Source organism: Vidua chalybeata, chromosome 1, assembly GCF_026979565.1.
Source record: "Vidua chalybeata isolate OUT-0048 chromosome 1, bVidCha1 merged haplotype, whole genome shotgun sequence".
Lineage (NCBI taxonomy): Eukaryota > Metazoa > Chordata > Aves > Passeriformes > Viduidae > Vidua > Vidua chalybeata.
The window spans coordinates 34470684-34486832 of NC_071530.1; the positions used below are offsets into that span (position 1 = coordinate 34470684).

Sequence of the window (16149 nt, forward strand, 5' to 3'; positions counted from 1 at the left end):
GAAACATCTACCTCCTTTCCTTCCTCCTTAAAACAGTAATGAATCCAAATTGCTAATAAAATATAAGAGCTCAAAGATGTTGTACACACACCATGTTTCTGGGCTGAGTATTTTTTAATGTCAGTTTTCCCACAGCTGTTAAAATGTTACAATCATTAAGGCATCAAAACTGTCTAGCCAAGAAGAGAGACTTTTCTTTCTTTACACTCTTGAATTGTTTGACTATTTTGTTTAGAAGGGCTCAATTCTTTGCTTCACTCTGGAGAAAGTAAACTTGTAATCTGTCTGTACTGTAAATCTTAGTTAAGAGCCATTCATTGAAGAATAAACTATGCTTTCTCCTGTGAGGCTATTTTTCTAACAAATAAGATTACGTGCCTGCAAACAAAGAAAGGAGATTAACAGATACATGTTGTCCTATATGCAGGGACATAAATGCATGTCTTCTTAAATCGTAGGAAAAACTCATTTAAAGATTATGTTTATTAAAAAGTCCTGACATTCAGGATTTATTTCTGCTTTGCCATGGATTGCCAAGCAAAACCAGGGAGGCTGTGCTGTAGTTCAGAATTAGAAAAGGACTTGTTGAAGGGATCAGGAATATTTTGAAGTGTATGTATTTATTGCAGGAAATTAGGTCCTTTTTGCATGAGCACAGGGATCAATCAGAGGACCAAGGATGTCTTCCCTTCTGCAGCTCTGGACCCCTGTACTCAGCATCCTGACCCAAGAGCATGTTTTTTCTCAGGGCCACATGCCAGCACTGCTCAGGCTGTGTTAAACCTTTCTTCTTATTACATTTTCATGCTGCCTCTTCATCTCCCTCCAGTGTGACAGCAATCAACCCACATGGCTTTCCCTACAAAATAACTTGGCAAAAGCTTTTCCCCCAAACCATCCTTATTACTGAGTAACTTTATACTTTTTTTGTCTTTGTAAAAAGAGAACAAAAAAGAATCAACAGAGCAAGGAAAGATAGTTTCAAGGTAGTTTAACCTGGACTTTAGCAATGTATTTTCTGGGAGTATGTTCATCCCTAGGTTTTTAAATGCAGGGTGAAAGAGGCCCTTTCAGCTGAAAGGGATATCAGCCAATACCAGCACCATAATTTATGCTCCAGGAGGGTGATCCAAACTGCCCTGAACTCAGCAGCTAAACTGGTACCCAACTGATGAGAAAACACCCAGGAAAAGTTGGTGTATTTCTTGAGGTCATACATAAATATTGGGGCATGTCTTCCTTTTCCCCTTTACCATGTTTTCCCTTTTTTCTTCTTCAAATAAAAAAGGATCTTACACTTCCACAAACATTAATAAATTTTTCATTGTTTGTGGCATTGTTTATTGATTTAGATGTGAAACTCAGATCTTTTCAGTGACTTTTTGAGGAAAGAATGGTGGAAAACTCTGGTTACATCTATGTAAAAAAAAAAAGCCAAGTGAGCCAGATCGCAAACCCAATCTTGCTTAGAAATCTTAAGAATGGGAAATTTTTGCAGTCATCCCCCTAAAACCGTGGCACAGTTTTTAAAGCCTATTTAATGTCATGTGTTTTAGGCTTTTTTTTGGTGGGGTGGAATTATTGTTTTAGAGTTAATATAAATAGGAAGAAATCTGTAATCCCAAAGCTATAAATATTTTGCTTTCATAAAAATTATGGAATCACTGAGCTATATGGCTGTAGGGGACTTGAAGTGTTCAGCCAGCACTCTGCCCAAAGTAGGATTAAGTAACATCTACATCATTTCTGACAGAAATATCTTTAATGTGTTTTTGACAACCTCCAGAAATGTAGAGCAGACATCCTATTGCTGTGCTTAACTCTATTCACTTTGAGACAAGTTTTTCTTTCAGGCTAACCCAAACCCTCCGTGATGCAAAAGCAAAAATTCCTTTTATTTTTGATTCTACTTAATATAGAAATGGAAAGAGATATTATTTCTTCTGTCTGTCTTCAGCAGCCTCTTGTGTATCTGCAAATGCCATATGTTCACCTCTGCCTTGTCTTCAATGGAACAACTAGGTTGCTCAGTCCATCCTTAGTCATCTTCTAGACTTCAGAGTATTTCTCCAGCTGTCCAAAGGCTTCTCCTTTGCCTGACCCCCCTCCCCCCTTTAGCTAGGAACAGTACCTAAAAGTGGATGTGGCACTTCCAATGGAACCTACTGAAGCAAAGGAAAGGATTCATACGCCTGTGTTCAAAAATTTGGGTAGGAAATAAAAAATTCACTTCCTATTGGTGAATACCAAGAAGTCCAGCAACACTTACAGATGGTTCCCATTTGAAACACAATGTTTGCCACTGAAAAAGCTAGAAATATTTTTTTTCAGCTTATCCAAACCAAGGGAACTCTGCAGAGAAGATTGTTTAGCAGCAATGTCTTCTTTAACTGCAGAATCCACAGCATCACTAATAAATCATGACACTGTGACAAATGACCCATCTCAGCAGAGGATCCTGCCTGAAATCCCATTTGGTTAATGGTGTTGCACCTACCAAGGTTTCTGCTAGAGTCCTTGGTTCAGAGCTGACTCCAGGGGAAGTATGCCACCTACTGAATCACCAGCTCTGCTTCCTGAAGCACCCTGGGATTTCCTTGGAGGGCTCCCAAATGCATTTGGCCAAGACCAACCCTGTTTAGCTTATGAGAGTAGACCAGATCACAGCCTGAGGCTGTTATGGCTCCTGGCCATATTACTCATTGGGGATGTTTAGTCATGTATCCCTATGAAGGGAGACCATATTGTATTAAATGTCTCAAGTTAGTTCTGCATATATTGTTTGTAAATTGCTTTGTGAGTCTTTCTGAGTGGAAAGAGCTGCATATGTATATAATATTAAGACTTAATGGAGTGTATATAACATGTATGTATACCTGGAGGTAATTTTTATAATAACCATTCATGTATAGTTGTGTCTTTGAAAATGTAATAGAGCAGGAAGGCAGCCTCTCTTAAGTTCTGCTGTTTAAGTTCTGAATTATTCTGATTTAACTATTGAAAGTCTGGCTTTGATACTTAAATGTTGCTAAATTTCAACAACATGGTTTAAATCTAATATAAATTAATACTGGGATAAACACTGTACAGGTTGCATTAACTGGAATATAAATGTTCCACTTGACTGCAGTAAGTCCTTATTGTTATTTTATTATTAATAAATTCACAAATGGTAGATGTTTTTGCAATAACACACCTCATTTTCTCATTCTAGGCAACACACCACCCCTCCAGTAAGTAACTTACAGCAGTAGTGTCCAAGTCTCCCAATATAAGGAAGAGTTATCAGCTTAAGAGAGTGGATGCTGCTATATTGTATGAGATATTTACTCCCTCTCTCTAACTTTTGCAGGGGATAAGAGTTAGGCAAAAGAGACACTGGTAGCTGAGTGTCCTCACTATAGGGCGGACTATTACAGTTGATCGAGTTTCAGAAGCACAGATAAATCCCAACAACTACAAGCTAGCATGCTTTACACGTCTGTCCAAATTACTAAGCTTGACATTATTTTTTTTTTGTCTCTTTTAGAGGTACTAGCCCCTAAAATATGTCTTGTCTTCTGTGAACAGTCTCTGATCCTGGCATTAACACCACTTATGACTTCCCTATCTGCAGTCTTTGCCTCTCTGTACCCCTGCTTTGAGTGTGTGCAGCAGGAATTCAAAATAAAAAAGCATTAAAGAACTGCTGGCACCTTGTGGTAAATGTTTGAAAAACATTTTTAGCAACAGTTTAGACTGTAAAACATGTGAATTTTATCAGTCATTAAAACTATTCTGATTAAAGAAAGGATCCATACTATTTTCTTCTATGACTCTTCAGTCCATTTTCTGCCTGCTGCCTACATTACCTACATTACCTGGCACATGCTAAAAAAAAAGCTTTTTTAAAAAGCAGTTTGCAAAGTTACAGTGGGCCTGGCTGCTTTCAAATGTTATAGTTTTGTTTGCAAGGCTACTGAGTGAGAGGCAAGATTACTGGGCCAGAGCAGATTTGTACGCAGGAAAGAAAGCTTAGCTCAATGGAAATATGTTTAGGCAGAGAAGATAACTCAGATGTTTCCTTGTGCTGGCTTTGCTTCTTATTAACTCAATGCAGAGAGGCAATATGAAAGACGTGACTTGGGTGGGATTTGAGAAAGGCAGAGCAGTGGTTTGGTGAACTAAGTTGGGAGGCTTTGCTCAGGAAGAATGAGGCTTCAAGGAGCCTTATTTCAAGGGAAGAGATGGGGTGGAAGGGAGCAGAACTGCAAAGGTCACAAATGTAGCCAAGAGTAGGCCTAGTGAGTGAGAACAGAAAGAATAAGATTGGTATCATAGACCAGAGACCGAACAGGTTAAATCAAATATATGTGCAGAGAAGACAAAACAGAATGCTCTTATATGAAAACATTTCTTGGGAATGAGCTGAGCTGTATTTCAGACAGTATATCAGCCCGTCTCTCATCTGTGCTTGTTTCTAAATGCACTAGCATGCTGCACTTTACAGACCTTCTTCTTTCTATAATTTTCTATAGAAGCCAGGTTAGCTGAAATGAAAAATGGAGTTCTTTTTCTTAGGTGCATGATTTCAAGCTTAGCAAGAAAACTTGGGGAAAATATAATTGACCTGAACAAAACAAAACTTTGAAGGGTTTCACCAAATAAAATCTAATTTTTATCAATGCCCTTTTAAACATTTTTTAGTGGACTGCTTTCATGGCCAAGTTCAACTTTGTTCCCAGGGTTTCCGACTGAAAAACTTTTTACACTTTTTGCTATCCTTAAACAAGACAGGCAAAATAGTTCTGGTGAAGATCCAGCCTACTATATTTCAGCCTAAAAAGGGAAAGTTTTAGAGGTTTTAAAAATTAACTAGAAAAGGGAGATAGAATGAAAACGAAGATACAACTGTCAACCTAACTTTTCATGTCATTCATTCTGCATCTTTTTAAGAAGACTTATCTTTTTACATAATCACATTTATATATATATGCATAATGCTTTGCGTATGATAGTATTTATTATCTAGGTGTGTATTTTTGAGAGATATGCCCCTACATATGGGTATTATGAGCACAGGAGAGAGGCAGGCGAAATCAAAGCAGTCACAACCTAGAATTAATCCTGGTTTTGCTTTGGCTCTCAATTGACTAAATTCTTGGAGCTGCTTTTGGGTAGCTGCAGCTTGCATTTCTTTTACTGTACTTGCAAGTATCTAATATGTTTTTGTTTGAGCACTATGGAAATTCTGACCAGCTAAGGAATGAGATGCAACTGAATAGAGATTTTCTGACTTGACTCCAAAATATAGAGGACCAAGAATCTTATTAGCTGTCCTGGGTAAAAGTTAGGTGATGACTGTGAGGGCTGCCCATCTTTATGTCTCTTTAGGCTGGAGACACAGAATAGCTAACACGGACAATCAAAGCAAAATAAAAACACGAGAAAGTGAAGACATATTAACTGACCAATAAAAATAATAACATTCATGATAATCAAGCAACCAGACTGTAACTTGTGCTCTGAACCTTGCCAAATTTGGGGCTGCTGGCAAGCCACCAAGAATAGCACATCCAACAGACAAGGGCCCCTCATCCGAGAGAGCCTTGCTGCGGTCTCCAGAGAGCTTTGCCCTATGAACCGACAGCGAGAGCATCCCAGCCGGTCTGAGCAAACTGCCTGAGATCGCTGGGAAGGGAGACTCAGCTAAACTTGTGTGCTGTGTGAATTGAGATTAAATGAAGGGACTCAGTTGTTATTTAGTAAAAACTGTTTCCTAGGTTACCTTGGAGTAATTTTTACTGTGTTGGTATGATGTAATCAGCTGGTTTAACATTAAAAGAGAGTAAAATATGTGCATATAATTTTTTTCTAAAAAATATATTCCTAATCACTTTCATTTTGCATCCACTTAGCTCAATATTAATTGTTTGCGTTGGCTGAGGATTTACAAACAGGCTTAGGAGTGTAATAATTTAGATTTCTACATCTGATGGCCTGAAAGTTAAAGGGAGTAAAGAGTTTTGTCAGACTCCTAGATCTTTCCTCCCACACATGCTGGCCACCAGATAAATCATGTGTATGAGTTTATAGTGGAGTCAGTGCTGGATGTTAAGCAACACCCAGAAGTGAAGTTCTTGAAATAATTTCCTGTGAAAGCAACAGTAGACAGATTTGTAATCACAGATCACGACATTAATCAAGTAAACAAACCATCCATTTTTTCCTGTGACATTACTGAAATCCCTTTTAGGAACACTGAAAATTGTACATAATGACACTGCCTAATAACAAGCATAACTGGAGCAAAATAGTACACAGTGCAGGCAGTTTCTCAGGTCTGTGGAGCACAGATGTAAAATTCCTCTCTAAAACGTGCTGAGTGCCAGCAGACATCTGAAATACTGCTTAAATATTCTAGTAGTATTAATGCAACTACTTATCTCCATTGTAATTAAAACATTTTTCCTCTTTAAATTTTTTACAAAAAGTTGCTTACTGCACTCTGTCAGCCAAGAGAAATTTCAGGCAGGGCTGAGAGTGAACCTGTAAATAAGGGTAAACTTTGTCCTGCACTGCTATTCACTCTGACGAATTCCCACTCAGTAAAAGCTGCTGACAGCTGCAGGCTGCTTGACAACTGCAGCTAATGTGAAGGAGTCTGTCCTGGGAAATAGGACAGGTAGGTTTCACTCAATGTGCTTTAAGATGAAGTTTGCTGGAGGGGAGAGAACTGTGTGGTGTTGAAAGAGGAGGCTGTTTGTGGGGCTACACAGTGTCCAGTATAGTCCTGATTTGCTTAAATGTTATGTTCTCATTAATGATGGTAGTGAAAGTATGTCAAGTCCTGCTGGTGACGCAGGCTTTGGAGACACTGGCAATACTGAGACAGACCTGGATACCATACAAAAGAAAACAGAAAAGGAAAACCAACCCAAAAAACATGGATGAGCTTTGAGTACTGAAGTAATGGCAATGGAATGAATTTCAGTATTAAAAAATGCAAGGCTGTGCCTGGGGGGACTAATAAAAATTTGTAGAAGCAGAAGAAGAAGCTGGGAGCTCATCATCTGGAAATGTCTGTGTAGGAGGAGGGCTCATGGATCAGAGTAAGTGGTCATGGAGTGGCAGTAAGCTTCTGTGATGATTTGCTCATTTCCTAAGTATTAGTATACTTAGTGTTATAAATAACACTTATAAGGAAGGTGGCTTTCCAAAAGGGATGGGAAGTGTGAGATGGCATGATGGATTGATCTGGATCTAACTTAATACTGATGAAAGCATGCTAGCAAAGGCGGGGAAGGTTGCAGGAGGAAAACTTAGGTGATTAAGGGATACACAGAGACGGTTGACATGTTCAGCAGAAAGGGCTGGGAAAAAGGTCCTTGTAGCAGGAGTCTGGGCAGATATGAAAGAGGTACAATTACATTGGTAAAAGCCAGAGAAAATGATGTTGCAACTACTGACGTGCAGGGTGGTGAGACATATGTTCCGGTTATGAAGCAATTACAAGAATATATAAGCCCTGAAGTGTTTTCAAGCTAAATTCAGGTTGGCATTCCACGAAGAATGATTAACACAAAAAAGCTTGAATATAAAGAATTAAGACAGTAGAAGAATTCTAAATCCTAAGAAATTAAATTCATGCTACTCGATAGGAGGAAAGAAAGATAAAGATTTGGGCACACAAGAGAGAAAGAGTAAAGGTTGAGGATTTGGAAATTCAAAACTGAGGGGACCCATCTCAGCTAAGAGGAGAAACTGACTGAAGGGCTGCTTCTCTTGCATCAAAACTATTCAGTTATAATGACAGAAATGTTCACTTATGTTATGTCTTGGACTGTGAGTGAACTCTGCAGGTTCGCAGATGAGTGTCATCATTGTTTTAATCTGTTTATCCTGTTTCCATAATAAATATATTTTTTTTCTTTAAACAAGTTTAAAGTTTAGTTTGTTTGCTGTTTGTTTTTCTTTAAATCGAACTGTGGATTATTTTTCTATCTGGTGCACTTTTTCCAATACAGAATTTACAGAAGTGCCTCATTTGTATGGGCTGCAGTCACTAAGGACAAGCAGAACCATTTGGGTTTGTATAGCATCAGGAACAAGCTAGTGTTAGAGGGTATCCAAGCAGAAGACTGTGTAAATCTAGTAGAAGCAGTTTGTGTGGAATGTGCACATACTCACTGTGTACTTCAGATTACATGTGTGTTTTGTACAGATACTTTTTTATTCCAGAGTTTGGGGTTTTTTTACACAAGAATGGAAAAGCTGTATGTTTTCATTCGTAGAAACTGATGTTGAAACTAAAGCAGCATCCTGCACCACAGAATGTGAAAGTGAAGCTGCAAATTATTTCTCTTTCATTTATCATCACAGTAAAACTAGTGGTGTAACCCTGACTCTGATCCTTTCCAGTCAGTCCTGAAAGGATTTATCTGAGTGTCTACAAGAGATCTGTTTGGTTTTAATATGTTTGGAGTTAATAGATAGCCATACTTTTTTTCAGAAGAAAAGCACTGGAAGTCTAAACAAATATGTAAATCCTAAAACCATAAGTGGGTACAGATGGACCTCACTTGATTTCAGAAAGGGTCTATCAGATAATGATTCTGTGGCTGGAGTTCATAGTTTCCTATGAAGGAAACTGAAATGGATTTCCTGGTTAATTCCTATTAAAAAAAAAAAAAGAAAAAAGGAAAATACTTTTATTATTTCCTTTAAAAATATCTAGTCATGTAATAGCTGTATATTATCAACTACAGAGTTTTAAGTCTTATGGCTGGCTTGTAACACTGGAAACTTCACATCACATTATGTTTCAACGAGAGTCACTGCAAACAGAATTTTTAGGGCAGGCTGGCCCTTGGATGTGGCTGCATCTCAGTTTCTGTGCTGCAAAGCTGTGTGATTTTTAAGAAACATTAAAAAAAATTCTAATTTGCACAAGAATAGGTTGGTGTTTAGGTGTCAAGATTCTGGATATAAATTAATTTCAGATTCTTGGATAAAGCCAAGTTGAAAATGGTACCTCCTGGATAATGAATTTTCATCATCCTGATAGTTATTGAATGCTGTAAAGCCTGTGTGTGAGGATGAACCAGGATCAACAGAATTACTTGGCTACTTGTAATTCATGGAACTCCAAAGCTTAAGTCAGTTTGCTCTCCAAGAGTCCAGAAAAATTTCCTAGTGGACTGTTATAGCTGTTCATTTTCAAGGAGGAAATATTGCATTATTCGCTGGATTACTAACAAAAGAGGGTGTATCTTAAAAACAAGTTATCTTGTGTATGTTTTTATTAAATAGCACTATGAATTTGTCCTGCTGTAATGAGGTTGATCTGAGTCCGAGTGGTCTCCTTTTCCAGTTGGAACTGAGTTCCAGACACTTGCTTATTTAAAAAAAAAGAGCTTCATTAGAACATTAATTATTGCTATTGTGCTGAAAAATAAAGAAGAGAGCTAATAAAAGTGCATGGAGATGACAATTTAGGGGAAGAATAAAATTTGGTTCAGTGCTAAAATTTGTTTTAGAGCTCTACTATTTATTTTTCAGTGCTTACCATACTGTACTTCAGAGAAAATATTTTCAATTATAGCATATATGTTTACTCTTTGAATCCAAATTCTGCTATTTCAGCTTACTTTTCTGTCTGCTAGAAGTAAAATGAAAGAACATCAAAACCAGATCCTTTTTCCTGCTACAATCTTTGAGATGCAGCTATATGTGATAAAGTTTTCACTGTGTCCAAGACAAAGCCTGTAGAGTTTTAACTAAAGATTAAGATATTTGAGATCTAGGGTCAAGATATTTAGTGTAGATGTATGGCAAAGCTTCTTTGAGCAAATCTAAAAAGAGCAATGGCTCCACATTTTGACCAGCACATACTAATTATCTGTTTGAGTAATTAGAATCGCAGTGGGGGAAGGGAACCTCCTATTCATTATGCATGAATATTAAAGATTACACGATGTTTTTTACCTAATTGCAGCTGTTTGCTTCTGTCCTTAGTCAACATCTGCCCTCTGCACTCCTGTGCCATCGGCTGGCTGGCTGCGATCTCCCGTGTTGGGGATAATTGCACCACGTGACTTTCAATGGCTGGCCTGCAAGATGCTTTGTGATCCTTCAGGGTCAAAGGTTCTACTGAAATGTAAAATGTTATTAATTATTTTGCATAAATTGCTACATTATTTGTCTTGGGTATTTGTGGTTTACAGCTACAATAAAAGAGGAGGCTGATCACACTGCATGACTCAGTGATATGTAACTGGATACAAAGCTCTTCACTTCCAGGTCAGCCACTTGCCACTTGCCACTGGCCCATGGCTGTTTGGTGAGTATAAAGTTAAGTAGGCTATTCTATTTCCTAGTAGTTGAATGTTCCCAACACAAACCCCCCATGATCCCAAGTGGCTTCAACATGCTTAAAACTGTTAGTGGGAAAGTTTTTCTTGAGATCATTCTTGAAGACTCGTTGTCAAAATATTTTGGGGAAGTCTACTAGCCATCATGCCCATTGCACATTTCTGTCTCTAAAGAAGCTGGACCCAAACTTTGGTAGTTCTTCTTCCTTAAATATTTTCAATGAAGTGTTTCTAATGGAGCAGTATGTTTGAGCATGTGTTTGAGAGTGGGAGATCTTTGTTCCAGGTTTCATGTAGACTTCGTCCAATCCAGTGCTTATGTTCTATAAATGTGGGGCAGTTCTTACAAAGGATATTTCCAGATATTTTATTTTATTACAATTTGGAGAGTTCATAGGAAAACCTTTGATATAGCTCAATGCTGAGCACTTTGATCCGAGTCTTCTTAAACAAAAAATGTCTTTTTCTGAAGAACCAAAGTGACTTGGGAACATGTACCCCATTTTCTTATGAGCAACTTGAAGAATCTACTCTTAGCACTGCTTTACTTTAGTTTCTTCTGAAATTGTGGATATTTACATTTTTATGTCCTTACTAGTGACAGCTAGCCTGCCCAGACAGCTTCCCTTGTGCAGACATTTGTGCAGACAGTCCCTCTGTCCACTACAAAAACATGGGACACCCAAGTTGAACTAAATGCTGAATACCACCACATGGATTTGCAGTGGTCTGTAACTGAAAAGGTTCACTGGAAGCAATTTGCAAAGAAATCCTTAGGAAACCACCTGGATGGTTATTTTAAATTAAAAAAAGGAAGAGATGCCACTTTAAAAAAATAATTTTTAATACTGGGTTTAAGGTTCCATACATGTGATAGTCATTAAAGCTTATTTAACCCTGAAATTATCTGGCCTCTTTAATTCCACAGGGACTGTAAGGCTCTTGGGTTAGAAATGAAAAATAATGTCAGAATGAAAATGAGACTTTCCTGAGCGCAGGACCATTATTACAGAATATTTTCTTAATCAAGCCTCTTTAAGTGCCAAGCAGTGGAGGAAAAAAATAATCAGGTTATGGTGCTTTTATCCACAGGGCCTTGGGCAACTAACTGACATAGGCAAAAGTCAGTCTCAAGGGCTGGGTGAGACACACTCACCTAAAATGCATGTAGAACCTGTGATTTGTCCATCCACAATCTCAGCTGCAGTACACCCAGTTCCTTTTTACAATACGCATTTGGGATAATCCCAGTGCACTCTGACGTTTGGGCTCTTAAAAGTCAGAGCTTTCTGGTTGTTGAGACTGGAAACTTTCAGCAGAAGCAGTGATTTTTGTCAAGTCTCAGTTACACCAAACATCTGTGGTGTGCCCCACCACCCTTTCCCCAAGGATGAAACATTCTGTAGGGAGGGTGTTGCAAGAATTCCTGAACTAGACAGCTAAGCTGGAGTCATAACTGTCCTGGCCAGGGCCCTAGTTTGAAGGAGGCTCCCATTAGAATTAAAACATCCCATAACTCTCATCACAACAGCCCTATTCTTGATGAACATGGAAATTTAAGGCTGGGGTTGGAATGGGGGGGAGAATGAAAAGACGGACAAGTAAACAGATGAAGAGGGAGCTCTTGCATGCAAGTGGAATTTCCTCTGAGCACAGGACATTCTTTATCATTAACTGGTCTGTCACAGGAAGGAAAAGGGGAAAACAGTGTTTCCTGTTAGGGGGAAGGAAAAAATCAATAGGCTTTGGAAATACCTGCCTGGAAAGAACTTTTTGTTTTCCCATCAGCAAGAACAAATAAGTTTTTAACTCCTTTGGAGTATGATGTCTGTTTTAAAACAATTTCTTGAAATAGGACTTCAACGTAAATATGTCATTTAGAAATGCAGTTCAGACTGCTTTGATCTCTCTTGTTCATTTCAGAAATGCTCTTACTCCTAGAAATATCTTGTATAAGACACCGTTTTGAAAGCAGTTTAATTCTTCTGAGTCTGTGTCAATGAACATAGTAATAATTAGAAGGGCCATTTGCCATGCACACACAGTCACTCCTGTGATATTATGGTTAAGATGCTCACAGATGGGCAAAGGTCTGCTATTGCTTCCGGTGAACAAAATTTTCTTTTGGAAAGAGAAGACTTACCAAGCAAGTCCTCAAAGCCTCAGGAGGACAATGAACTACCCTGTGGCTCCTGCATCATCTCTGGTTGCATTTTGCTTTGAATATCTACAGTGGTAGAAGTGTGGGTTTGTCAGAAGAGTGAGAAGAGGCCCAAAGACTGCAGGAATGGATGTATTATATGCTCAAGCAGCCTCATGGTAACCTGAGTTGCTCAGGGTAATCCTTTTCTCTTTAGGTGGCAGCTTCCTTCTTTGCAAAGCTGGAGCAGGGGATTTAAAGTCATCCCTCAGTTGTAGGCACATTCCTGTATTTTGAGCCAGTGGTCTGTCCTGGGCCCACAACAAAGTTTACAGCAATGTCAGGGGATAACTGAATGAGCAGAAGCTATGTAATCCAGTAGCATAAATGTAAGAAGACAAAATAAAAAGAAGGAAGGAGGGAAGATGACCTCTTAGACATGCACAGAAAAAGGGGTGGAAGTTTCATTTTTTAAGTGGAGAGAGAGAAGTGGCATAAGCTTAAAACAAAACTATCAGCAAGGCTGGAATTAAAAGAGGGTTTTAGGAATGATCTAACTTTTATTTTATTACATGACAGAAGACAAAAAATCAATAGCTGGTAATTCAGACATAAATGAGTTATACAGGCCATTGACACAATGGACCAAACTTTATAACAACCACATCTGATGCTGTCAAGCCACAGGCTTCAGTGGCGCCAGTAATAATTATGGCTGATCACCTCTAATTCAGAGCTGCCTTGTTTGATAAAGGTGTCACTCTGAGTGGCTGCAGCATCAGTATCTATTGAGGATGTCATCCAGCAGGTCAGGTTGCTGTGAAGAACTGTGTTTTTTTAATTGAATTGGATAAACGCTTAGTTTTCTTCTCCTCTCATTCTGTCTGTAAAAATAATGTATATCTTAAGCAAAAAAATACTTTGAATTCAAGATCCAAATATGACAGAAGCTAATAGTGTTGATCCATAGACATCAACACTATATATATTCTAAATTATATATCAACACTATATATATTCTAAAAATAATTTGAAATTGTAAGAGTATTCTCAGGAAGAGACTTTGGTACTTTACAATAATCTCTGTTGCACTGCTGCTGTAATCAATTAAAGAACCCGCCCCAAAAAAACCCCAATGAGGTAAAATGCTGCTGGGCAATAGAAATTGATTTTCCATAAACTCACATCACCATAAGGAAGAAAAGGAAGTACATTGATATTCCTGTTTTCCTACTGTTTTCTAAATTTGAGGGGCGTAAGTGCATCTACTGAGTGCTGGAAAACTGAGTTGAGGTGGCTTTGTGAAATAATTCTTGATCTATAAAGAAAGGAGACAAATACATCTATGGTGTTTCATGTGCCATTAATACTTACATCTGCAGTTTGATGTCGAAACTATTAGTCTTTGAATTGCTCAGGGATGTTATGTGTGCTTAGGCATTTTCATTTATTATTATTATGATTATGAATATTATTGTTATTACTTAGGCTTTGCATTCTTTTGTGGACCAACTGCTTGGTACTGCATTGACTACAATCCGTTGGGAGTTATGAACAGTGAGAAAGAAAGCCCTCTGTGGGGGAGGACATGAGAGGTATTTCAACCACAGCCACTGCAGCATTTAGCATCAGGAGCACTTTGATGAGGCAGAGCACTTTACACCACAATAGCTTATCCTTGCGTGAGTGAAAGTTTATTATAAGTTCCATTTAGAAACATTCTCTATGCTTAAATAAACCAGACTTATGAAAGAAACACCAGAAAGGCAATAAGAGCAGTAAAGCAGTGAGTTAGTTCTGGTACTTTATTCTGTTGTGGGGAAAGAAGGTGCTGTACACCTGTGTGTTTGGATACGGAGGAATGCAGTGCAAGAACCAGCCCCGTCGTTTTCCTTCAAAAACCTGGGGCTCAATTCCAGCTGTGCTCTGCTGAGGCAGAGAAATCCCGGTCTGAGGCATAACCTGCAAAGCAGCGCTCTCCATCTCCCAGACCTCCATGCACCTCCGCTGCTTCCCGGCTTCTCCGCTGCCCTCCTCAACTCAGGCTCGATCTCCTTCCTCTTCCAGTGGCCGGATCTTCCCGAAGCGCAGATCGTGCGGGCGCTCGGGAGCGATGCGGGATCTCCTGGTGATCCCCAGTCAATCCTGTCAGCCCCGTGCCTGGTCCCAGGGTTTTCCTGCGCTCCGGCGGGCAGCTGCGCAGGCCCTTCACAGGCAGCACTGTTTCTTTCTCTGTTTACTCGTTTCCAATGGCAATTGCACCACTGAGTCTCAGTACGTCTGGAACTTGGCCTGGGGCTGTTTTGGTTACATTGAAGTTTTTGCTTCAGCGCTGCCAGATTTAAATGGTGACTTCACCAGTACTGAGCTAAAAAGGAGAAAAGGGGAGGAGGGAGGTAGTGCAGCGAGCGGGAGCGAGGGAGAGGGCCAGGGCATTACATCATCGCTTGGACGGGAATCAAATGGGAAGGATATGACTCACTCGGGCTAGTTAAGCTTTGGCTCAAGTTCTACATACACTCATTCCAGGGCTCTCATGTTCTGCACCTCAGCAGGGAATTCAGGCTCAGTGATGTCCATGAGGTTTGTTTTTAATTTTCTTTTCCTTTTCTGATTTCTATATAGTTTCCCCCCCTCCTCGCCTTCCTCCTCCTCCTCTCCTCCTCCCCTCCCGAGTCCCCCTTTCCCACTCTTTTCCACTTCTACGGAGTTTGTTTTCTGGTGCGTGTATCCTCAGCTCTTAGGAGCAGAAGCTGTTTTTTCGACCAAACCAAACCCAAACAAAGAGCACAGCAAACTTGAGAGAAGTTTGGTAGTTTGTTGTGGTTTGGTGTCCCCCCCCTCCATCATTATGTTGTTCCTAATCGGAGGAGACAGGGAGAGAGTTAAAATGCGGGAACCAATCGCTTGGACGGTGATGTAATGCTGGAACTGCAGGGTTGTTAAGTAATGTGAGAGGAAGGGGGTCAGGGTTGCAAAGCATTTACCTGCTGTCAAGGGGCTTTAAGTTTATTATCAATTGCAGTGACTGTAACTGGCTTCAGACTGCACTCTCTAATTATTCACAGACTCCCCTTTTTTATCTTTTATTATTAAAAGTAAAACTATATTACGGTATTTTAAAAAATGTGATATTATCACAGCTGCGAATTATTTTCCACTGGGGTTTTTTGATATTTTTTAAATGGCTTGAAACTGGATGTCTCTTTCACAAAAAGCGAAAAGAGAGTGCAAAAAGAAAAGAGAGGCAAAAAGGGGTGGTTCTTCGAGCGTGGCTGGTGAATTTGAAACTGTTTGAAGAAAGCAGTTCAGCCTCTGCCTAGCAGAGTGAGTAAAAGCTTATACTGTTGGAAATACGCTGTAGAAAATAAAGCGTTTAAGGGAGGCAGAGCTCATCTCAACAAGCCTCAGCTTTTCATCCCTACCACTTGTCAGCAGGATTCTGATCCTCAGCTTACTTCGGGCTCGTGGCTGTCTTGCCTTTGCTGGGACCGCGGAGGTCCCGACCCTGCGCAGCACATCCCCTCCTGTCACGGTTCTGCTCTCCAGAACGGCCGGGGTCTTGGGGCACCTGCCTACATGGATTTCCTTTACAGGACAGAGAAATGCGCTTGGTCTTATTAAGCCTGTCAGTCTCCCTACAGACCTTTCAGTCTT

The 16149-nt window shown here is 39.5% G+C and overlaps 1 protein-coding gene across 2 annotated transcripts in view; it reads left to right on the forward strand.

Annotated features, from left to right (window-relative positions):
- CREB5 (cAMP responsive element binding protein 5) overlaps positions 1–16149 on the forward strand; it is a 251583-nt gene that overhangs the window by 138916 nt on the left and 96518 nt on the right. Inside the window, exon 1 of one of the 2 annotated variants that reach the window (XM_053955530.1) lies at positions 15029–15075. The exons of the other annotated variant lie outside the window; for it this stretch is intronic. Within the exon in view, the coding sequence (XP_053811505.1) occupies positions 15029–15075 (47 nt within the window). Of the gene's footprint in view, positions 1–15028; positions 15076–16149 lie in introns of those variants that run through there. 2 annotated transcript variants of the gene reach the window in all.